The 26241-nt window shown below is 36.8% G+C and overlaps 1 protein-coding gene across 6 annotated transcripts in view; it reads left to right on the top strand.

Annotated features, from left to right (window-relative positions):
• The window catches only part of GRID2 (glutamate ionotropic receptor delta type subunit 2), a 679709-nt gene that overhangs the window by 383149 nt on the left and 270319 nt on the right, over window positions 1-26241 (top strand). For all 6 annotated transcript variants that reach the window (XR_004148251.3, XM_021550296.4, XM_021550297.4 and 3 more), the window contains one exon: window positions 9949-10233. Coding sequence is in view for 5 of the 6 variants with exons in the window: in XM_021550296.4 (XP_021405971.3) it covers window positions 9949-10233 (285 nt within the window). In the remaining variant the exon portion in view is untranslated. The remainder of the gene's footprint in view (window positions 1-9948; window positions 10234-26241) is intronic.

Here is a 26241-nt window from a genome sequence, read left to right as displayed (position 1 = left end):
GTTCACACGTCTGTCAATGCATTGGTTATTTGAACTTCAGTAGATACAGTACAGTATCAGTGTCACTGTCCCCCTTGCTCTATCTTCTGCTCTGTTCCATTACTCCCACACAGCAGCAACCTGCTTCTGCCTCCTCCCTGATATCAAAATGGATTTATTACTCCCCAACTGCACATCTTACTGTCTCATCACTTACTAACATTAAACATCCTTCCCTATTACCTCAAAGCTGATGTCATCCCTCGTAATATTCCTTTATTGTTGTTACTTGCAAAGTCCTGAGTTTCCTTTTTTGCTCTGTCCATGCCTTTCTCTAGGAGTGTTTTAACATTTCTGAATTCTTATCTTCACTATGTCAGCATTGCACCCTCAGCTCTTTGTCAATATGTTGTTCTGGATTTCAAGGTCTTACGTAGTTGTTAGTGAATCTTTGCCTTATCTGGCATTGTTAGAACCAATCACACTGCACATCAGGTATGAAATAAACCATATTAAGAATGTTTTTAAGTAGTATGAGCAGAGATGCCGGAGTCCTTTGATATGAGTATTTATATCTTTTTCCAAAACTCATCATCATGAGCCCAGGAGTTGAATTTTCTATGCGTGGTTCCACCCTCTCCCCCCTTACCTCAATACCTTATAATTTCACTTCTGTTGAACACTCATCTGTAATTTTCCTTGCAAAATGTTTACTCCTTTATTAAATGCTTCTGCTTATAACGCATTCTCCATGTCTGCTAGCATTTTGTGTTATCCATCAATAGTTTGTATCTCACCTACAGCTGTTTTCCTTTTCCACATTTCAGTGTCCATTAAATGGAATGCTCGTGTCTCAGTATTTTCTCATAATCAGCAGTGGTCTTGCTTTGGGGTCACTCTGGATCTGAAAGTCTATGTCATTTAATCCTGTTTGGTAGGCTGTATTGCCTTCCTTCAAAATCTTTCATTTTCATAAAGCATTGTTACATTGGGCTCAGAACATAGAACACTTTCAATGGCACACTAATGCACAAAACAAACATGAAAAGCTGCAACAAAGAACTTTATTTTCAGCCTTTTTGCTTGTTTGAGCTTGGCATGGAAAACAATTTTCTTGCCTTGCTTTTTGACCGTGGGCAAGAAACTCCTCTTGGCACATCTGGGGTTTTTTATTCTGTGAAATACAGATGAAGATGCTGAGCATCTTTGGAAAGCACTTTCTTAGCTGCAAGTAAAAAAAAAGGTAAAGGTATTTTTTAATTCTTATCATGCTTGTTATTCTGTGTGTCAGTCAGTGAAACAAGCAGAATGTCTATTCTTAGAAAATAATAATGGTGATAGTTGTTTAGACTTATCTGAGGTTTTCTTGAGTGGCTAAGTTGCTAATGGAACTGATGCTCTGGACTCCTACAGGCTTCTCGGTTTCTTCACAGCCGTGTATTTTTTTTGCAACTGATGTACCACCTCCTTTTCATTCTTCTTGTTCTCATGCAAAGGTTCTTTATCTTGATGTAGAGTCTGTTTCCTTTTTTGTGTCACATGCAAGATCTAGCATTCATATTGCTTGCTGTTAAATTGCTCTGTTTGATTCACTCATATGGTAAAATTGGCTGCTTTTTCTCTTCATGTTGTCTGTTTAATTTTTTTTTTGTTGTTAGGAGTGTTTCTTTTAAGAAATAAAAGTATACCTTTTTAGGCTTGGGAAATACATGGTCTACAATGCCACATTAAAAGACTGAAAAGGTTGTTTAGCTGTCTCCATAGCAGAACATTCCCTGAATATTTGCTGTTTGCACTGCAGGAAAGAAAACTCTCCCATATTACTTTTCACAGATTTCTTTTCGGGGATGGTCTTATTTTGAACAGTGTTGTTCAGTAATATCTTTGCTTGGAAGGATGCCAAGCTCATCCAGGGCAGCACAGGCAGCTCTTCCCATTGTAGGGCTTCCAATTAAACTAATGCTACCAGCTGTGTGTTCTTTTGTCTGCCCTGGACTAGGCTGTGGTATTGTGCTTCCCACTGTATCTCTCCAGCAGAGCCTGTTGTCTCCATATTAATAGTTTGGGCAAGAGAAGGGGGGGCTATGAAGCATTTCAGAAAAAGAGAGGAGATGTAAAGGAACTCTGGTGATGTGAGTTATTGTCAGAAATGGGCCTTCCAACCTTGAAAAAATGGGTGTGGGGAACACAAGCGTAATCTTTCATTTAGATCATGGAAAAGTGTTTCACAAAGGTGTCAAAATATCATAATCACCAAAGCATAAGGGGAATCAGACTACTAATCCCAAATTAGTCATGCAACAATCTTCAGATTCTTAGTTCAGTGTCAGGTCCTCTAGATTTTGTTTCTGGGCATTGGAGGCAACGAGGTGAAATAGGTGGGGAAAAAATAAAAATGAAAAAAGAAGAGATGGATGAGGTGACATGAAGAGGAAAAAAAAAGTTATTTTGCCTGGCTGGAGCAGATTCTGAGGAGAGGAGAACTGGCAAGGGAGGGATGAAAGCCAATGCTCTTCAATACTCAGGGCAGGAAAAATCAGATGGGAAAGAACGTTAGACCTGGGAGAGAAAAGATGGAGGGCAAAAGTGCAAGACAATCTGATTTACAGGGGGCAAGGAAAGCGTAATTTTTATCAAAAGTCATCAAGTTCAGTGTTTTATCCTCTTAACAAGAAAATTACCCTGGTTTATTTTGAGCTGGTTCAAAAAACGATAAATGCTGATGCTCAAGGTTTTAACATGTTTTGTTGGTGATGTTTTCTTCCTCCCCCACCCCCGCACATCTACACAGACTTCCAGAGAACACAGAATTAGAGTAAATCCCTGTGATTTTATCAGGATGTTATCTTCTGATTAAAATTAATTTTGTATTAAGCTGCTTTAAGACTCAGCCTTTTTGTTTCCATATAATTGCTGCTAAGCAGCAATTGTCTGCTCTGCAGCAGGCAAGCTTGATATTGAAAGGGTATCAGAGTATATGCTGCCTAGTAACTCTTCAAACAGTGCTGGTTAAGGAAATAAAAGATCTAGAAACAGTGCAAGGGTTAAGGAACAAAGTAAGAGATGAAGTTAGCATTGTATACTGAGGCAATATGTCCTTCATCATAAATTAGGTAATCAAGTGGAATCTACCAATTATTGCAATTGACATGGAAAGTTTTCATTCTGCCGAATGGATGAATGGAAATTGCTCATGCAACACTTTGAGCAAGAATGCTGGCAGTAGATGAGATTTGGCTTATGGTGGTGGGAGTTCAGCACAAATTAAAGAGAATATTTTGGAGGCATCCTTGGAATCTATGCCTATGTTTCCTTGCATTTCTCGTTTTCCGATAGGCTACATTACCTTTGCAGACAGACATCCCTGTTGAGATGCCAGGACTCTAGAGGTCAGTTTTGTGATGTGTATCTAGCCTTTTCACCAGAGAATCTCACTGCCTAGCCTTAATTGATTTCAAATTTCTTTTTTCCCCTGCTCCTTTTCACCTCTTAGTACACATTTCAAGCCTTTCTACAGCAGTGCTGCCTTGGTACAGCCTCCTTTTTCCAGATCTATCAATACTACAGTCTCTTTTGACATCTCAACCATTGGTACCCTGAAAACAACCTGTGCATTTTGGGGAGTATATTCAGGTTTACATCCTAACAGACATGGCATATAAAGCCACTCTTCAGCTGTATATTTGTGGCCATGTAACTTCTTTAAAATGGTTGGGTGGTTCTAAATGTTTTTTAAAAAGTTCATGCTTCTTGAAAAGATGGGAATTATCATTTGTATCAGACAAAGCCTGGGTGCAATTGTTGAGTGGCAGGTTAAAAACAAATTTTAAAAATCAATTGAAAAATAAATTGAAACCAGATTTTAAAAATATAGGAAGTTGTACTGCTGTTTCTCTGCCTGATGTGCTAAACTAGCAAGACACGTATCCTCTTTGTGCCTCTGTAGAATAAAATGGAAGAGCTAAAGGTTGGCATGCAGAAAAAAGTAAATAAATCAAGACACTTGTCCAAAAAGAGAACTTGTGGAGCCTTCTTTCTGTTTGGTGGCCTTTGTAAGGTGTGGTTCTTTCAAGCCCTGTAACTGAATCCTGCAAGCCACGGTGTCAAAATATCTTTCATGTATAAATCGTGCTTCCCTCCAAACTTGGCAGAATCTTAGTTCATTTTTTCAAGGCTCAGATTAATTATTGCATTTTAATGTGATGAATTTAAGGCTACCATAATTGGCAAAGCTTGTATACAGGAAGATATCTGACCCATAAAAGGCTTTTAAATGCTCTTCAGTATTAAAAATTCCAAAAGTGTTTGTGGTGTTTTGTGCAACAGAGATGCAAATGTGCTTTATTGTAATAGCTTTTAGATATCAGAAGTTTGGATTATTTTTCCCAAACAAAGAAATCCCAAGGCTTAGAAAGGACAGCTGCTAAGGCTCAAACAAGTTTGTTTTACAGTCAGGACAAACTAAAATCCCTTAAAGGTTAATTACAAGTGAATTTAAAATACTGTTAGTCTGAGTTGTGTATAATGTAGTGGCAGGAGGGAAACTTTTGCTAGCATTTCCAGAAAAGATGTAAATGAAGTGGAATTCTATAACCTTATCTTAAAAAGGAACAGGATAGACTCTATTATCTTCATTGCAGAGGAGAATATTCTTTAAAATCCAGTCAATACTTTCCCCTCCCCCCACTTTATCCTTATTTCCTTCTAAAGAATTTTCAAGATATATTAAAAATGTGCTGTCACTCTTCTAGAAATAATTCAGCTCTAAGTCTGGGATGAACCATTGTGTTATAAAGGAAAAATAATTTGCAAGAGCAGAATTGTCATCCAAAAGTGACTAAAAAGATTTATTGGAAATTTGAGGCCAATCTCACTTGATCATGGATCTAATAATCACATTTCATTCTACTGCTTACATCTGAGATTATGAACACCAAACAGAAAGACCTGTATTTTATCCGTTTAAACTTCTCGTCACTTTTCATGGCTGTTTTCTTGTGAATACATTATCTTTCTGCAGTGTACTCATGGTTGGTTTGGGGAGCATTTAAAGATGACAAAGACAAAAAAAAGTTGTATTTTGGCAGTGAGCAGAACATCACAGTGAAAGAAATGCAAATTTTAACCTTATTCCTTACCCTCTGCAACAGAGAATTTGCATGCTATGGTTGCTCGGTCTTCATCAGCACCCTGAAGCTCAGAAAGGATTTGAGGAGCAGCCAACAGCATATTCTCAAAATGAACAAGAAATAATAGCTTATATTCCAAAGCTACATAGAAGCTGCCTAATATGCATTTATAGAGTCTCAGGCATTTTGACCCTTGATTCAGCTGTGTATCCTGCTTTGGATGTGGATTAGTACAAATAGGGACGATGACTTTCTGGAATGCATTAATAAATCCATTAGTACTCTCTTCATTACTACTGTATGGGGAAAAGCTGAGACTCCTATGGATTAGATTTTTTCTCTGCCATCTGATCAGACTCTGTTCCTGACCTTTTGGCTGGAATATAGAATAAATCTGAATATTCTTCCAGGGAACCTGTGCTTCATCTGGTGGTGAATTGTACAGGATCCAAAAGAGAGTAAGATAAAAAAGATTTCTGTGGAAGACTGTATTTGCCTTCAACAGAAATCACAGGAAAGCACATTTGTCCTGACTGTATGGAGCTCTCTTGGTGACAAAGTCCTCGGAGCATTTTCAAAGCACAGGGCAGATGCACAGGGTAACAAACTGTTTAGTCTCCATCCCACACTGGAGATATCAGTCAAGAGAGGTTTTCTTCCCCAGACTCATATTCAGATAAATAGCATGGAGGCATTACGTTACATGGATAATATGTGGAAAACATCCAGGAGCACTGATATTGAAATTATGTCAGCCTTGAAGAGGACATCCAGCGGAATGATGCTGAGGTGTGTGACTGGCCCATGGGACCATGATTCTGGGACCAGGGTTCAGATCTAATTTTTGTTCACTCAACATCATCTTAGTCAAATGCCACTACTTTTCTGGAAGGAGCCTGGTAGTTTCTAAATGACAGAAGATTAAAAGAACCGTGGAATTAGACACATCTGATTATTTAAAGGGATCCTACACACTATTTATGCACAGGATTTAGCATTTTAAAAAAACTAGTCTTAAGAGTTAGTCTGCCTTTTTTTAACCACCAATTTAAGTGGGAGCAAAATTGGACTGCTATCCAAGTCTCTAGAGATCCTATGCTAGGATTTTTTCAGTTTGGCTCATCTGTTCACAGATGAGGGTGATGTGTTGTGATTCACTATTAGAAGAACATGGGAGAAATAAAGAAAATTCTCACTTTCATATCAGTAGTTAAATCTCAGTAGTCCTTTTTTTTTGTGTGCTTTTATTTATTCCTGCATCTGTTTTAACTTGCTCTTATTTATAGATTTTTTTTTTTTTGTTTCCTTTCTATATTACAGCAACTAGTAGTTATTTAAAGACCTCCTATTGTTTCCATTTTAGAGAGAACTCATTTTAGGGACACATTTGTTACCATGGCCATTTAAATTCTGCTTTGCTGGAAATGCTTGTACAAGCTGATAGCCTAGATGTAAATTATTTATTTCCAATTGAATTGGTATTGCTTTTTATTAAAAACATAATAGCATACTAACCACAAAATTACGTTTTTTATTTTCTTTATATGCTTGCCAAACTAGCAAGAGATTTTACTCTAAAAGATTGCTTTTTTGTTACTGGCGATTGGCCCACCAGCTTTGAAAATTCAGAAACTTTGCATTTCCAAAAAAGACCAAGATAAGCTAGAGAGTTAAATATAATGCTGAGTGCATGCCAGCATGAGCTATACATGTTGTTTATATATATATATATATGTCTACATATATATATATAATGGTGAAGTACTTCAAGTTATCGTATTGATATTCTTCATATTCTCTTTGTGCAATGCTTAAAATAATGTGATCAGTTTTACTCCTTTAGCTGGTGGAGATGCAGTTGCTAATAACATCTGCTACATGATTATAAGGATGAACTAATATTTGGACAACTTCTGTTTAAATGTAGCTTATAGTTTGAATCAATATTTTAGAAACATTATTACTGAACTTCTGCTCTTCCATTGTTAAATTTGCAATGGAGCTATACAGGTCCATCTGAGTTTGGCATTTCTACAGGGCATGACTGAGGATTTTATAGGCACAGCAATATTTTTATTTCTCTACTTGATGACTAACTAATATCCCTTGATCATATTGGCAGTAGACTAAATAGCAGCTTGTAATTACAACCAAGCAAGGAGGTTGTAGTAAATTAAATTGCAACAGAGTTTTGAATGCCAAGATAGCATTCATGTGTGTGTGTGTGCATATATATATATATATATATATATGTGTGTGTGTGTGTATATATATATATATATAAAATATATATATATTCATATATATATATGAATATATATATTCATATATATATTAATATATATATTCATATATATATTCATATATATATATATATTCATATATATATATATGAATATGTGGGGTTTTTAACATAGATGGGGCAAAACAAAACTTGGATATTTTAGGTTCAGGAAAGGAACTCAACCAGGATCTCACATATGTGTGAACTATAGCTTTTAATCAATTGGTAAGATAGATACAGTTGAAAAATTTGGAACATTAGGAAAAGGATTAAATAGAGCTGTTACTGAGAGGGGAAAAAAGCTTAAGAAAACACATAGACCTCAGTCTTGTGCTTTTGACTAATGAACTCTTCTGCTGGAGACAACAAAATGGCTTCTTGGCTGAGAAATATTTGACTATCATAGATTATATTTTTCATATTGCCTAGGCTTTACTTTGTGTATCTACTGCAGAAATTATATTTCTATTCAAAGAGTAATCCAATCAGTCTGATTCAGAGGTGGACTCTCAACTCAGGTACTGATTTTCTAGAAAAAGCTGCCTCTGAGATATTGTCCCTTTTCCATCAGCTAACTCTCTGTGTATTAACTAGTCTCTAAGTGTGCAGGAGTCTATTTGAGCATAATTAAGTGTATATTGTCCCAGTCCAGCACACACAATTCTTATAAGTTTATCATGGAAGAAAGAGACACCCAGGCAACTTCAGTCAGGCTGTTGTAACAAATGTGATGCAGTGTTAAGAGAGATTTTCATCCTTTAGTCTGTTTGTTTGGCAGTATTAACATTCGGTCCTGTGGAGCTGAATGTTCCATGCTGTTTTCTTCCTCTTCATTTTTCAATAACCATTTTCATAAAAAGCATGTCTCCCACTTCATGGCATTACAGGGAATGGTTATTGAGACTCTGAAAGTGTGCCTGGAAATTTAGACATTTTCATTCAATTTCTATAATTCATTTTGACTTGTTTATATTTTTAAAAGTCAGAGCATGTAACAGTGGGAACACTTTATCCTAAGCCAAAACACTTTGAAAGCTCTGTGTGGGAATATTCTCTCTCCCATATTTTTCTGCATGAAGGAATTCAGAAGGGCTCACAAGCAACAAAGCCTCAGCAGCAACAGCATGAGTAGGCCCTGGGAAAACACACTTGTATGTTCCAGATCTCTGTCTCTTAATAAAAATAATGCTCTGATTTTAGGAGTCGGTGGTTCTCAGCACTCATGACTGCTGCTGTCCTTTGGCTTCAAAGTCAATCTCTACATCAGCCTGCATGTGTAACTCCATACCTCACACTGTAAATATTCCCATTGAGATCAATAGGTGTGTTTGCAAAGTAAAATATTACTCACTGTAAGAGCCATATGATGTGAGACAGCAGGTATGGCACTTAAATATGTTTTTATATTTTACGTTAATATATTCTCACATGTGGGTTTCTTGTTTTGGCCTCCACCTGTTTTGTGTGCAGAATAGTCCTGCAGAAGAAATAATTGTACAATTCAGTATTAGATATTCATATATAAACACATATTGGTTTTTACTATCCCATTACTCATTTACATGTGTAAATGCAAGTTAACTGTTTGTGTAACTTTGTCAGTGAAAAATTGACTATTTCAAAATTTTGCCTTGGGTGTGTTCTGGGAAATAACACAAGTTCATGCTATTTTTTCATTCAAGCTCTCCAGCCTGTTAGAAACACAGGATAACCACTTGACTGACTCACAGGGTAACTCTTCAACATTATGGACCTAATGATTTTTAATTTCTTTGATATTTATTGATTGCATCAACATTGTTCATCATAAACACCATTATATTAATGTGGATGTCACTGGCATTGTACTTAGGGCTATCTACTTTAACTAATAGGACCTTTAGTTAGTTTTAAGGTGTTACATTTTGCACAGTCAACTTTGTGTCTTTCTTAAGGGGGTGAGGAGAGTAAATGTGTAGAAATTATTCACTGAATTTTGAAAGCATTTTGCTATTTATAAGACCAGCTTGGGGACAAGAGGAAGGTTGTTTTTCTTCTAAAGAAAAAGAAAGTTTTATGTGAGACCCAGAAGAAACTTCTTTTTTCCTTGGACAAGTTAATGCACATAATGGTATTCAGTTGTCTTCAAACGTTGACAACAAGCCTGAGCTGTTACTTCAGATTTTCCCTGTATAAAGCAAAGATAGTATTATTCATGGAGCTGTTGTGCTAGACCTTTAAGAGTGCTTATCTCCTTGGGTGGTCATGTTAATTCCATAGCTAGAATCAGTTTTTAGTGTTTTTGAGAAGATCCAATGATGAGTTTCATTTCTAAGGGAAAATTCCTTTCTGGATAGAGTGGACAGGACAGTCTTCCAGTTTAGACCACGAGACACCTCAAAGGAGATAGACTTTGTGATTTTGATCAATTTTAGATCTGGATTACTCAATATGAAAAATGTACCCATATTTTCCTTGATTGGACCTGCTGTGTTTCAGCTCCCAGTACTTCGACATCAAAATAGACCGTGTGCACTGAACCGCTCTCACTCCCAATATCGCTGTGTTTTCTTACAGCCTGTGACCTGATGAACCAAGGCATCCTGGCCCTTGTCAGCTCCATTGGCTGCACGTCAGCAGGATCCCTGCAGTCCCTGGCCGATGCCATGCACATCCCTCACCTCTTCATCCAGCGCTCCACAGCAGGAACGCCAAGGAGCGGCTGCGGGCTCACCAGGAGCAACCGCAATGACGACTACACACTCTTCGTGAGGCCCCCTGTCTACTTAAATGATGTCATCTTGAGAGTGGTCACAGAATATGCCTGGCAAAAATTCATTATTTTTTATGATAGTGACTATGGTAAGTATTTATTTATCAGGGTAATTTTTGTCAAATCCATAATCCTGTTGAAAATTGTCATGTTGCAGCTTTATAGTCTTCCAATAGATTATGTTTTGCCTGTGAACATTTATGGTTCTGGCACCATTTCACAGAACCTCAGAGAAATCTATTTCTAAAATCCATCAACATTTAAAAGTTTATTTGATAATGTGTTTGTTAGAGTTAGCTGATAAATCAAGAACTTATGTATTTTTCTATTCTACCCATGGTTACAAAGCATAAAAGTTTTTAGCACGCTTTCTTGTGTTTTTGGACAGTACAAACATAAAATGACAATTCAAGACGCAACATATAAGATTTGCATTCTGTAGATTTGTTTATTGTGTGGTGAATATCTTCAGTTTGTTGGCATATTCTTTCTGGCCAAATCCAAAGTGATGGTGAATGTAGGTCAGAGGTTTGGCAAGAACAAGGTGCTAGTCATAAATATAAAACATGTAGAAAGAAGTTCTTGAGAGTGAAGAAGTTGAGGGGGAGGAGGGCTTGGACAAGACAACATTCCCTCTGTTTTGAGTTCATTCAGTGTTCCTGAAAGGTGCTGAATTGGTGGTTTTTGTGTGATAGAGTAAGTGTTACACAGATGGCGGTGTCACAAGACTGCACCATCCTGCCTAGTGAATCAGCCAATTTTGGTCCAGATATTTTCTACAGCTGACAGGAGAACTGGGAAGATTTCTTCAGTAGGCTGCTTTGTCCTAACAAATCTACCAACCTTTATTTCTGTGAAAAATTGCTTTGCAACCAGACCTGTTTTCTTCAGATGCATCCAATATTCATAAGTAATCATGACTGGCCTGGATGAACATTTTAAAACTTATGTTCAAAGTTTAATCTTTGCTCACTTTAATGCTCACTTCAGCGATTTACTGTGCATAATATCTGGTTCATTCCGGTCAGGTGTTATTGATTTTTGTTCCCTTCCTACATAATAAATTCTTAAATTAGAAGACTAGAAAGTGAAGAATAGGAGAATTCTTCTCTATAACAAAGCAGCACCTGAAAGCACCAGCCATGGGATAGGGAACACACAAACAAAGACCCCTCAAAAATAAATAAACAAAAAAATCTAAAAATCTCACAGCAGAGTATTTTTGTTCAGAAATTATGAGTTTATGTATTTAACTGCCAGGTACTTATAAACTATAAACTTTTAATTTAAGTGGTATCTTTTTTTTGCATGGATTTTTGAGTTTAAAGGCCTCAAGCAAATTTTGTAATTAATATATTTGAATAATTATATTTGGAAATACTAGGTTTAAGTTATTCAACTTTCATTATTTAATTTAAAAATACAGTACAGACACCATGCTATTTTGTCCTTGATAACTGGGTAAGAACTTCATCATGGTGTGACTTACATAACACAGATGCTTGCCAGCAAGGAATTAGTTTCAGAGCAATAGCTCATTCAGTGACGACACATCCTCAGATGTGTCCTGTGGCAAATATTTAGTCTCTGTACCAGCCTCTCTGGCATTCTGAATTCAGCAGTCAACAAGTAATGCCATACTAACAGAGAAAGCCTGGTAATCTGACTCTGATTAGTAATCACCCTCACAAACATCAGGAAAAGACACAAAAAAACCCCAACATTTGGCATTTAGTACTGAGCAGTCTGTCCGCTTTCTAACCATCTGTGTGGCTTGGGCATTTTGGTGGGGGGGGGGGGGGGGTAGGTTTTTTTTTGGGGGGCAAGGGGTGTGCATAGTTTGGGATTAATACCTTGGAGAAAATTATTTTAAATGTAACCTGTTTTTTAAATTAGCCTGTAAATCAGAGTAGAGCTATTAGCTGTGCGATGGTATGTTTCTTTAGACTGTATCAAGTTGAATCCTTGATTTCAACAGCCATTCCAGGGCAGCAAGCAATTTCTGTATTCTTCTTTTGCTTCCTACAATTTCTTTGTAAAATTTTATGTCGCTGATTTCATTGATAGTTTTCCTCTCCATTTTTAATAACAAACAGAAAAGAACTTTCAGATCACCATCTCTAACCTGAGGGCTCTCACTCTTTCCTTTGATCACTGGCTCTCCATTTCTTCTTCTTCTTGTTCATGTTGGAATGCCCTTCTAATTCTTTGCTACCCTGTTTCAGGTGGAACCATTACATTTGGCACTGTGTTTTGCCTGTTCACAATCCTTCCCAGATTTTGATCTATGACAGCAGTTTTTCACAGACACATGGTGAACATTTTTTGATTAGTAGCCCCTAGAGAGTAATCTTGCCAGATTGTTATAAATATTAACAAATTATATCACTTTCTTCCCTTTTCCTGCTATTTTATTGATAAACTGAAGGCATTTGTCATATGTTATCTTCCTAGATTCTCTATTGATGAAAGAAGAACTAGCATAGAGAGAGGGACACAGAATTAATGGCATGAAAAGAGGAACTGGAATCACTTTTTTAGTGGATTACAGAGTGGATAAGGCCATCCTTTGAGCGGAAGGTTGGGCAGTGTGATGTCCTGAAATGCCATCCAACTCTAATTATTTCTTGATTCTGTGGTGTTTGAGAAAGCCATTCTTTTGATGGGTATCTAGATGTGAAATATTTTTACAAAATAAAATTATTCAAGCATCAGTTTGAATTTTTAAAAAGAGAGTTGGCCCAAGAACTCCAGAAGACTCTGAGGAAGGGAACATTGCCTTTAGCTTCTATGCCTATTTTAGAAAGAAGTCAATACTGGGCATGCAGCTATGGAGTGGAGGTCCAGGAATAGTCCATCCTTTTGGTCAGCATCAGTGCAGCTAAGGTTGATTGCAATTTCCCCTGGAAGATCCCAGTCCTGTACCTCAGCTTTTCTGAGAGGTTCTGCAGCAGTGAGACTTATTTATTTTCTCAGCTCATACAGACCTAAAATAAAATTCCTGCTAAAAGCTTTGCTTGGTGTAACTACTTGCAGTAGTTACTATTAGACATTTTAATAGAACATTTAGTATTAAACATTAAAGTAGGTGGGAGTTCGATACCTGCATTAGAATTGATTTCATATTAGGAAGAGATTATTGATATGCTGTGCACAGCTGTCTGCAAAACTGACACCTGTGCAAGCAGCAATTTCTTTCCCTGGTGATACTTTTTCATGTGCAGCAATCATTCCTTCTCAAGGTGTGTATCATAACATGAAGTAGGGTCTCCATAGCAGAAAATGACACTTCACAAATGTGGGAACTCAAAATGTCTCTCAGACATTTTTGGAAGTTCCAAGCCGTAGTCAAATGCAGTCTGAACCCCCAGCAAGCAGCTGAATTTAGCTGTGATTTCGAGTTTGAACCATAAAATGAATTACCAACTTTGAAAGTAGAACAAGCAGTCACAAAGTGCTAGATAATATAGTAAATGTAGTCACAAAGTAGAAAGAAATATTTTTTAGTAGTGTACAGGGGGGTTTTAGTGCATATACAAGGGAGTTTTTACTTTGTACATAGGAGTCAAAAGTTCTAAGATGGAAGAAAGTGGGCTAAACCCATCCTTCTTCTTTCTTCTTCCTTACCTCCATGTTCTTAGTAATGTTAACACTCACAGATTAATTTAGAATAGAAAAACACTTAGTAACGTAAATAATAAGTATTAGAAAATAATTATAAACATGTTATACGTAATATATCTTATAAAAGATAGCAACAGCCCTAAGCAGAGAGAAAGGAAAAAAAAAACACCAGTGAAAGTGTCAAGAGTGTGTGCCTCTCTACCTAGGCCGCTGACCAAAGAGCCACAGCCCAAAAACTTAATCTATTAAATAACTAACAATAAATCATCTTAAGACCAAACAAGAAGAAGCTGCAGAGTTTTTCTTTAGAAACACAAGTTAGAAGAAAAACTTTACCACCACACGAGAACCCAAACCAAACCCAAGGTTCTCACACACAAAAAATGGGAATATAGATTCTGGTGTGTGTTCATTTTTTTTTTTTTCATTGTTGCCATATTTTTCTAAGATAGAAAATGTGGAAGCACTAATAGACTGATTCCAGCAACCAGAAGAATTTCACTACTTTCCAATAAATTATTTTGTATAGTCATTTAATTTAATTATTTGAAACAAAATACTTTAGTTGCATTAGTGAAATTATTTCCAGCAATAATTCTGCTCTGTGGAAGAAAATAGGACATTCATATTTAAAATAAATTTTCCTACAGTAAAATTGGGTTCTCATTCAAAGTACATACTGCACTAAACCAGTTGCCTTGCACCTTTATTATAAGCTGCAAGCCTATATGTGTCAATTTATCAAAATCAAAGGTTTTAAATCCTATCAATAGAATTGCTTTTGAATTTTATCTTGCAGTCCATCATACGTTGCTTTTCATTATCAGAGAATTTTTATATTGGAAATGTTTTCTGCAAAGCTGAGAATAATTTCCCCTATGCTATCCTACTTAAATATCTCAAATTCTGATTTTGAATATAAGTAGATGAGATTATTCAGATTTACTGTTTTAACACTACTGTACTAACATCTACGTCCTAGAAACTTCAAGTCTACTTAAAGATTCTTTACTGACAAGGAAAGTTAAATCTTCAAAAGAAGCAATTCTTTCATTAAGTCATAGCTAACTGGATGTTGAAAAAGTGAGGTAGAAATAAGTTTCTGAAATAATTGACATCTAAGTTTTCGAATTATGTTTCTTTTTCAATAAATTTGAAGTTAGACTGACTATTTTTAAACAAAATAAAGGACACCTTGATAATTGTAAAAATCCTTATTTTCCTACTGCTGACTTCATTATGCTAAAAAAGACTCCAGAAAAGCCATAGTCTTTTCTAAATGGTAGACCCTCCCCAGATGTAGCAAGCACATTTCTCTCTCTCTCTCAGGATTTTTCATAGAGGTTCACAGAGAGAAAGAAAGAGAAAACAATTTCTATTTCTGCTCCTTGTTTTTCCTATGTGGAATGTGTTTGGAGAATTGTTTACCTGGGGTGATTGCTTGATTGGATTCTGGTGAGGATTGTTTGAGCCTGATGGCCAATCCAACCCACCTGTGTCTGGACTCTCCAGAAGAAGGTTACAATTTATGAGTTAGATATGGTAGAGAAAGTAGGTATGTAGTTTAGTATCTTCCTATAAATAGTATATTAATGTATTATAGCATAGTTATAATAAAGAAATTGTTCAGTCTTCTGAACTGGAGTCGGACATCATCATTTCTTTCCACTGGGTTCGCCTGCATTTACAATACCCAGTAACAAATGTAAGGCCAACATACAGTAGGAATTAATGAGTGGGATGTAAGAAAAAAGAATGTTTTAAAGTAGGCAGGCTTAGGTGATATGCGGTGTATTTAATTTACTAGAATTGTACCTTTAGTGTATAAATTCAGATGAAGTTTTGAAAATCAGAACAAGTTGTCTTTTCCCCCATCCTTGCACTCCTCAGGCATGATCTAGAGCAAACTCCCAATGCTGTCAGTCCCCTTGTATTCGGTGTGTTTTGCTCCTTCTGGTAAAACAAGATAGGGCCTGTCCAGGATTCGACATCTGATTTTGTTTAGGAAAATTGAATACATGGATATTAAAAGCATTTAAGAACAATTCTGCACTTCTTCAAAGACTGTTAAAGAGAGTCTTCATGCAGAGATAAAGAGTAGGCAGCATGAAATGCAGCAGAATTATGCAGTAGACTGATGCCTTTCTTAAACTGCTATTAAAATTACTATCCACACAGTGTATAGAAGCCAAATCATTTAAGCACCAAATTATCTCCTACTTGCTTCATTCTTGACTGCTCAGCTCAATGTGTAGGATCACTGTGCAGAGGGTGTTTGTGCATCTTCTTCTCACAAGCGGATGTAGAGACAGGGAAGCTCCTCCTCTTGTTTCAATTCCTCCTTAGGAGCATCAGCACCCTTTCAGTGAAGGCACTTTAGACTGGACACTGTAAATGTTTGACTTATCCCTTTGGAAATTGCCAAGTTTGGATTTATAAAAAGAACCACTGCCATCTGTAAACATTTTGAGCAAGTTTGCCAAGTTATTAATCTTTATGATTTCAAGTTCAAAGCGAGCAAAATGCAGTTGGAAACAGCAAATCCTACCTGATCCACAGACTGGCACCTGACAGTGGCCAATCCTCAACATGAAAAAGATGGACATATTTCATGGAATTTGAGACCACAACGTGTGAGCCCAGGCCATATAGGTAGAATGATTGAGCTGCAATCCCAGCATACTGTTGGGTTTTATCTCTTTGGTGTATCAACAAGGGACAAGCTTTTGCAATTTGTGTTTTACTCTTGGGGACTTTACAACTCACTGTATTTTCCAGGAAAAAATTTAGATACTTTTCTGTAGTACTAAATTCTTTATGAAGAAATGGGTCAATCACTGCAAGAACATAGTTGTGAATTTCATGCAGTTTACAGTGTAGGTATCTCTGCATTTCTAAGATGAAAGACAGAAAGTCGAGCTGTTTGGAAACATTTATTTTTAATGTTTTGCTGCTGCTAAAGTAGAGAGAAAGAATCTGCAATCTTCTTTTTGAAAAGCTGAGGGAATAAGATTTTTTTTGTGGAGAATTAACTTTATCTCCATCCAAATTATTTTATTGTGATGATGTTAACATTTTAAAACCCTTCTGTAATTTGTATTAAAAGAAAAAAATTCTTAATCCCACTTCCCTTTCCCAAATTTTGGCCTAACCTTGTGTATTTCATCTCAGCATGCTTTTGATATGCAGCCATCACTGGAGATCTACAAAATTTTTACTGATTCCAGAGCTAAAATAACTTTCCTTACAGTTTTTTGACCTTCCAACTAATACTGCAAATATTTGGCAATGGATATTTGCCATTCTCTTAGGTATTAATTTAATTTTAACTTTTGTGAAGAAGAGAAAAAAAGCAAGCATTAAGGCTATTAAGGGGATTTGCTCTATGAAGCTTCTGTAGGAAGCAGAGGTTGAAGAAGTAATTCTCAAGACTTGGCTGGAGCAGAAGGGAGGACGTTAGCAGTAAGGAAGACTTGAGTGGATATCTGTCTTTAAAAATTTCCTCATGGATCTTCCTTCTTGCTCCTTTATCATATACAAAGGTTCCACATTATTTCTGCACAAGGAAAGGATGAAGGCAGTGGTGTGAGGTACCTGGCCAGTAGAAGGTGTCTCAGTTTGAGAGAGAATTTTGGAGAAAGAGACAAAATAAAATATAATCTTAAGGAGACAGCAGTGACATTTGAATTACTGAGGAGTTCAGCCTAAGTAAACAAATCTTAAACTATGAAGATAAAAGAGCATTATCCCCATCCCTACCCCAGAAAGGCAGTGGTTTTCAAATAAATTGAGGGTAATTCTATAGAACTTGAGTGCTGTTCTTGGAAGATCCCAACAAAACAGGGATTATACATGGAATCTGAAAGGCTGAGCTGCTTGTAGAAAGGCCACCTCCTGCATTTTAAGAGGGGTAATATTCTGAGATGATGTCCAAATGTATATATGGGTCCCAAATTCCCAGCATTTCCTTTAAAACCTGTATAAAATAAGTGATCCCATGGATCACTTTACTGCACACACATTTTCCAGAAATAAGTATGATGACCACTGACATAGATGTGCTTGAAACTATAACATTTTCTAATAGTTTTAAGTTTTAATGCAAGTTTAATAAAGGCTCATAAAAGAATCATGCTCTCTTTAATCGATTGCAAATGCTTATAATTACCCTGAGGCTGTTTTCAACTGCTTGATGACTATAATATTCTCAAGTCTGTCTCCAGACAGTCTTAAAACTGTTTATTACTCATCTGGCTCTTTGCCAGCTTCCCATACTCATTTGCTTCACTGTGCCTCAATAAACATGTAATTAATTCAAGCTAATTACTGAACTTTTTTTTTCCATTAGTATTTATTACGTCATTCAGATAAGGAAAGGAGCATTAATTTTCATGTGTGTAACTTCAGTGTGTCAGGTGAGCACTTCTGTCACTACTTGCATTTGCTGATTGACTTTACCACTGCAATTTGAGTATATAATTTGGGTGAGCCTAAAATAGTTCAAGTTCTGAATTTTTCTATAAAGTTTCTCTAGTAGAAAAGTGGACATGCTTCTACTTTTCAGCCACAGAACTCTTGGAGGAATGTATTGCAGGAACTATAAGGGAATATATAAGAAGATAAGAGAGTGTCATTCCCTCATGTTGCAGTCCTTAGGGAGGGGATGGGGAAAGCATTCAAAGGTTTTGCCTGACAGTCCTATCTTGTGTTAGCAAGCTGGGGCCAAAATAACACTGTAGGTGTTCTCCTAGTATCTGTGCAGTGGGAAAACTCTGTAAGCAAGGTGTTATTTTGCGGTTTTGCAGAGATAAGAGATTTTGTTTGAATATGCAACCTGAATCAGAAGAACAGTGATTTATTTAAAGAATAATTGAATACCTATACTGATAGTTGCCACTGTTTGCTAAGTATTTTTCAACTCTCAAGACATTGTTCTGTCTTCTCAGAAGTATTAAGTTTGTAAGTTTATACTTTGGCAGAAAAATAAATTAACAGTAACCAAATGCAGAAACTATTGAGAAAAGTAATTTTTGCACATTGAATTGAAGAAATTATATCAGCATTGGGAAAAAAGCATGAGTTTGGCATAATAACATTGTAAATTTCAATTAATCATAAACTGAAAAGAAAAATTATCTCTAAGAGTTTTAACCATTCAAGAAGAAGGAATCAGAGAGACAGGAAAGAGCTAGAAAGTATTTATAGCAGTATTCCTAAATCTTAGTTTATCAGCTTCACTTTCATAGCTTATGTTCTTCACAGTTCACTCATAAAATATTCCTCTTTCTATACTGTAAACTTTTAATCTGGCAATGTTCTTTAGGAAGACATTGATGCAGAGGCAGAGAACAGTTTGCCTTAAGGAACTTTGTAACACACATGCAATCATGGAATGGCTTGGCTTGGAAGGGGCCTTAAGAACCATTTCATTCCAATGACCTGCCATGGGCAGGGACACCTCCATTAAACCAGGTTTCTCAGAACCTCATCCAACCTGACCTTGAACACCTCCGGGGATGAGAAAACGACAGCTGTGGGAACTTATGGCAGTGCTTTATCACCTTCATAGTCAAGAATTTTTTCCTAATATAATCCAAATCATCCCTCTTTGCTTTTTAACTCATTACTCCTTCTCCTATCCTTATAGTTCCTGGGGCAGAGTCCCTCTTTGTCTCCTCTGTAGCCCCCCTTAAGGTACTGGAACGTTATGAGGTCTTCACACAAACTTCTCAGCCTGTCAAATATTCTCAAATTATTCACTGCAAGGACATTCTCTTTGTTGTTTTTTACTCCATCTCCCTGGAAGGGGATGCACAGTTCCTCATGCTTATCAGAACCAGCAGGGAGTAGCAGTGACTTACAGGGAGAGCTGGTGAATTATACAGACAGGCTTATAAAAAAAAAATATATATATATATATGTGTGTGTAGTTGCTATTTAATAAAGACTTTTATCTACACAGAAATATAAAGATCTGTCATACAGGATTTGCACATAATTTTTAAACTTTGGCATGATTTGAAGGCACTATGCAGGGAAAATTCATTTCTTTGCAAGAGGTTGTTTCACTCAAAGACAACCCATAGAAGCCTTTTGGAAATCTCTAAAGCAAACTGTAGTCAAAAGGGAATTGAATGAAGAGATAGAAAGCAGGTTATAAAGTACATGGATAGAATATATTGCCATGTCAGCCTTCACAAGTGATCACAATCTGACTTCCTTTCTATTTTTTAAGGAGCTACAGTAACAGCAGATACTCTGAAGGATTAGTTCTAGCTTCATTCTTATTTATCTTTTGTATTCTTTGCTTTTTTTTCTTCCTTCTTTCCAGTCAAAAAAAAAGGAAAAAAGAAACTCAAAGGAAGTATCTTGTGTCAACTCTCAGTAAGGTTCAAAACCAAAGTCTTGTAGGATTTAAAAACTGCAAATGTTGCTATCTTTCTCCTAACACAGCTTCAGCGGCTCAAGACTATCTGTATTGATTTTGTTTATTTAAAGAAGAACTTCTAATAACTCAAAATGTGACAAAAAAGTAGCTAATGCGAATGACATTTGAACAAACCTTTAAAAGAGGAATAAACACTACTAGTGCCAAAATATTTCATATCAAACAACAAAATTTTAAAAAACTGAAATCACCTACTTATATTTTAATTTGAAATGGAAATATCTTCAGAAAAGAAAAAAGTATAAAAGTGTATTTTTTTATTTTTTTTCAGTTCATTGATACTAAAAAAAAAATGGAGACAATTTGTTGTCTTCTTTTTATGTTGTAAAATTTCAGAAGATTGCAAATAAGGGGGGGAAAGACCCCAGTCGTTTGTGCCATTTACAAATGTTCCATTTCTCATAAGATATATGTCCACTTCTTAGGTTGCAGAAATTCTTATAAATGAGATTTTGTATGTAATTAAACATTTGGGCATGAATTTACTTTCCATGAGTTTGAACTACTTCTATATTCTCTCAACTTAGATCATCCAGCTAAAATTGCTCAGGTAACTGGTCCTTCTTAGCTCCCAAATGATAATATGAAAGAGCTGGATGATTATTTTTTTAATTAATTTTTATTTGGAAGTACAACAAATCATATATAAGATAATTAATGAGAGGAAATCCCATTGTTGTTAAAGTAAAAGGAAGGACTGTTACTCAATCATCCTGCCAAATTGTTGTTTTCCTCTGTTTGGATCTCAACCATGTTAATAGTGATCAACACATGCATGGGAATGCAAACACTTTACACAAGTCTTTGTGTTACACAGAGCTGGGGCACCATCAGAGTCCAGCTGAAGCTGCACACCTCCCTCCTGTACAGTGCATTACTACAGTTAATAGTTGCTGTCATGTTAGCCAGTGATGTGGAAGAAAGAATCACTGTGGTAAATTGTAAAGCTGTTCTTGATAAGAATTTGAACAGTGTTATTGGTTATACAATGGCTTTTCTCATCATCTGTACAAATAAAGTGGTCTTTTGTGCAAATCAGCCAGTGAATATTTATGACAGGCACATTCACCTTTACCACCACAGCTGAATCAGTTGGTATTTATCAGCCAAATACTCAGAGGAGAATGTTGTCAGATCTGAAATGCCATCTGAGGGAGGATGAGCTAATGACTGTAAGCCAGGCTTGAGATAACCGAAGTGCACAGCAAATGCCTTGTCATTTAGGTGGAACACAATGTTACAGGTGGATGGATTAATTTATTACCATTAGTGAATAGTGCCATCTTTCTCATCTCCTGATAATAATGTGATCTGAAAAAAAAAATTATGAACTTTGCATCTACTTGTAGATATGTCTTTTTAATAAGGTTGTAAGAGGTACTTAGCTTATGAGTTATATAATATTTGCTGTTCATTTTATTCATGTTATAAAATCTTCACTGCATATGCATCCTGGTATACGAGATGCCTGAAAACCAGCATATTTTGTTCTAGGATGCCCTAATTATTAGGCTTTCTCCAAAATGGATTATGGAACTTGCTCCCTCTGTATAAAATCAGAGATGGCAAAGGAAAGTTATGGGAGATCAGAGTGAACAAAAAAGTGAAATGAGATCTGGTCCCATGATTAAACAAAACCTTGTGAAAGAATCACAGAATGCACTGAGTTAGAAGAGACTCACAGCTCATTCAAGTCCCCCTCCTGGCCCTGCTCTGAACAACCCCACAAGTCACAGCATGTGCCTGAACTTTTCCAGTAAATGGTTCTTATAGTTTATGTTAGGTGAGGTCTGAGTCTTCCTGCCAGGCTGCTCATTTAAGAAGATTTAGACCTATAGTCTGTGAAGGGCACTTTTCCTGAATATGCTCTGTATTTAAGATACTCACATGTTTCTTGCACTTTCTTCAGTATCATAAAGACTGTTAAGTGAGAAGAAGGTGTGTGAGCTCATGCTTCATTTTCTAAATTCTTTCTTAGGTCAGAATGCACAATAGCTGACACAATAATGACAAGTTTGGTGAAGCTGTCACCTGAATTCAGATCTGAGCTGGAGCAGTGCTACACTGAGTACCTGCAATTGAATATATCAACCAGGTCTGCAGAGCTGGGCCTTGAGCTTTCCTCTGCAGGCTGCTCTGCATGTGTGTCTCAGCTGTGACTGCAGCCAGGCTGGTGTGCCCAGTGCTGGACCAGCTGTGCACCACCAGTGCAGGCCATAAGACCTCCCTGTAGACCTCTGCCTTGTGGCATGGTTATGTATGCTCAGAAAGGACATTTCCAACAGAGGCCTTGATAAATTTTGCTTGCTTTGTTTATTAGCATTTCCGAGCCAACTTCATGGTCTCTTCAGTTGAGAGCAGTTTTGGTTGTAAGGGGAATGTTTGGAAATGTTTCTTATAAATTTCCAGCCTGGTTTAAATCTATAGGTGACGGTGAATACAGAGGGGTACTCTGTTCTTGTGCACATGTGTGTAGTCTGGAAGTGATGGCTGTTCAGTAAAAATAGGAAATGCAATACTAAACAATAATGGTATTAAGCTGGTAGAGGAGATAACAACTTTGGCCTTAGCATTATCTGTCTCTACATGCTAACTTTGGCTTTGATCACTAAGGAGAATAATTAATACTGATGATAATGGGGAAAGTCTTCTGAATTTCTGGCAATGAATGTGACTCATCTGATTTAAATAGAAAGTAGAAATGTGACTTCTGCCTGGGCAACAGGTTGGTTGGCTAACAAATTCAGGGCAGGAAACACCTGTGTTCCAGACATGAACAGTCTTGTGTCTCCTTAGCAAAGCCATCTGTGCCACAGGTTGCTTGCCAGATTTTTCTGCAGAAGGAGTTTATCTATTAGAAAGATGATTCCACAGTTGGGCGTGGATATGTGCCACTTGCAGACAATCCACGCAGGAAGGATAATGCTGCCCATTCACTGGCAGCATCTGTTCTTTGGCATACGCTATGAATATGATCGCTGCTAGTGACTCGCTGCTGAAATATTGGAAGTGCCATCATGCTTTAAATAGCATTTAAATTGCAGGGTGTTTTAATGTGCTTTCTGTTGTTTCACAGCAGCAGTTGAGTACCACCAATACCTCCATTCTGCTAAGGGTAAGCCGAGGTATAACCAGAGTTTGTATTTATCTCCTGCCCACATCTCTGTGTTGTACCAATGCCAAAGACAGAAGTAATAAAGAAGTGGGAATCCTGGTTTGGTACATTTTCCATTAGAATAGTGGTATTTTTCTAATAGCATATCATACAGATGCAATAGAGTTGGAACAGTCACCTAATAAATGTAGAGAAAAATACTGGATCTCTTTTGTCCCATCATTTAGTGAAGAATCAACATAATTCTTTCATTTTTTATATGCAAATCTTCATGGCAAAGAAAATTATTTGAACCTATAATCTGGCTTCTGTGTCAATACGGGTTATGTAGAATATCAGTCAATAACTCCAGTGTGTTTATAAATTCAGGTCAAGTGAAATTATGTTCTTGTTTTGACTAAGGAGCAATTAAACTTTGTTTAGAGGTTCCTGCTTACCATGTTCTGGTGTCAGAAAATATATTGATTTATGAGACAGACTTTAAGTCTTTAAAAAGGCTTTCATAGCATGAGTAAATTTTCTGCCTGATATTTTGACAGCATATTTAGAGCCCATCAACATGTGTTCCTTTTGCTTCAGTGATTTTGACTTCAACCAGTCAGCTTTACCCATTATTTGATTAAATTAGTCTGGATCCTGAGTAATCCTCAGAGTGTGTGAACCTCAGGAACTTTAGAATGAAGGGGTTAAAGTAGAAACAAGTTATTTTATCATTTGCATAAAACTAGGCATATATGTAGCACTTCAAATAATCTTGTTGGTATTTAAAGTGCCAAAAATTTCTAACATCTCTGATTAGATTGAATCTAATTTTCCTGATTTAGATATTAAATAGATGCTGTAATTAGTATCTGATTCTCTTATGGAACTTTATTTTTAGGGCATGCATGTATTTTATTCATGGTTAAACTATCCTACAAGTGTTTAGTAATACTGATATTTTGGCAGCGTCTAGAGAGTGAGGTCTCGGTGATGAATCTCTAAATTAGCCTAAATACCTAAAAATACCATTTATTTCCAGTTCATGGTATTTTGGAGCTCTAGACAGAAGACCTATCCTGCTGATTGTGATGGACTTCCAGGACTAACCCTGTTGAATTACTCTTGTGTACTGTTTGATTAGAAGTTATTGCATAGCTATTTCTTCATCATTTGAAGCATCTCAGTAAACTGGTGCTGGAGGAGGACAGCTGTCTGTAATATTCTCTAGTTAGTTGATCTCTGCTGCTGATGCAGGCAGAGCTTTTTTTCTCCTGTGTAGAGTGAACCCTGTTTTCCTATTATTGCTGTTTGTGGCACCCCACTATAAAAAGAGCAGGGAGCAGGGAAAGTCAGTAGATCAGGACAAACGATCTGAGTAGTCAAGTTGTGAAAGTCTAATTGGAAAATGTCTCATGCAGACACATGATAAGCCTGTAGCTTCAGGTCTGACCATTCCCCTGGAAAAGCAAAGAAGGGACTTTGAGGAATTCTGAGGAATTCCCTCAGAGACTGGATCTAAGACTATGCATCTAGGAGTGACCAGGTTGAGTATTCTAATGGGAGAAATATTTTCTGGTGATTTTAACCACAGCTGTCCTCCTAAACCTGAGGAACCTTTATTTTTTTAAAGAAATGTTTATTTAGAAACTGTTTATGCAGGGTTGCTGATTTCCTTTCTTTTTCTCTTTTCCCTTTCCTGTAGTATGTTTTTCAGCTAGTCTCTGTTGTGTTGGTTCTAGAGCTGTTTCTTTCTCCCTTAATCAAGAGCAGAAGGGTGTGTGGGAGGCTTGCATGTTGGTAGGGAAGGAAGGATGTCCTGCTGAGTGTCCTCTGGAGCAGCAGGTCAGAGCAACTGCTGGAGGGAAGAATCACCTTAGGCAACCGTTGGCTTAGCTCTGAAACCAGATTGAGAACCTGCAGTGGTGACTAGAGGTCAAACACTGAGGACTCAGTGAGGCTGAAGGGATTTTCTTGAGGTCCAGAAGGCCCTGATCTGACTTGTGAAGTCATTGAATGATTTTAATTTTTAAGCATAGACTTTGGAGTTTTAGTTAAAACCATAAAAAGAGCAAAGGAAAGGAAAAGTCAAGCATGCTTGTGGAATTCAGTACTGGAAAAAGCCCTTCCAAAGGCTTGGGTGAGCTAGAGGCAGCATACCAAAGTGAAGAGTACCCAGAGGTTTCAGTTTGATAGACTATAAATATATTACAAGCCAGGTAGTAAACTCAGTCAACGTTTTGCTGATCAAGTCTTCCTTTCTAAGTCATTCTTAAAGAAGGGTTTACCCAGAGTGAGCCAGAAAGCTCTACAGGAGCAGTGTGCTGGGCAAAATTTACTAAACTGAACCAGTGGTATCAGAAGAGACAAGGCAGTATCACTGCAACAACTGTGTGGATTTTGTGTTGTTTTTGAAGAAAATAAATAGTTGTGAAATTTAGAGCAACATCAAGACTTTTTTATGAGTGAACTGCCCAAGCTTTGCTTAGATATGTCAAGCTACATAGCATTTATAACATAGTTTTGAGTTTCACAAAAGAAAACCATCTGCTTCCTGCCTTTCTCATCCTCAGTTGTCCTCCAAAAACTGAAGGAAGAATTGTGTGTGATGGTCACCATGGTCTCATTGCCCTATATGGATTTTACTGTGGAAGTCCTTTAAGAAAGATTAGGACCAAGTGTGATGGTTGAATGGCCAAATTAGGAAAAATCCTAAAAGTGTTTGTACTGTTTTGGACAGTAGCTGTTTTGTGACCATTCTTTCTCGTGTTTTAGTACTTAACAAAATGCAGTGAGCACAGCTCAGGAAGAGGTTTAATGAATATTAAGGGAAAGCCTGTAGGGATCTACCTGACATAAAATTTCTGTGAGATAAAATGGAACTGTTACTTGTGTCTTTTTTTCCATTTACCAATTAACATCTTGTTTGCC

Source organism: Lonchura striata, chromosome 4, assembly GCF_050655825.1.
Source record: "Lonchura striata isolate lonStrDom1 chromosome 4, ASM5065582v1, whole genome shotgun sequence".
NCBI lineage: Eukaryota > Metazoa > Chordata > Aves > Passeriformes > Estrildidae > Lonchura > Lonchura striata.
Note: the sequence above shows the minus strand (reverse complement) of the source record. Positions and strands in the feature narration are given on the sequence as shown.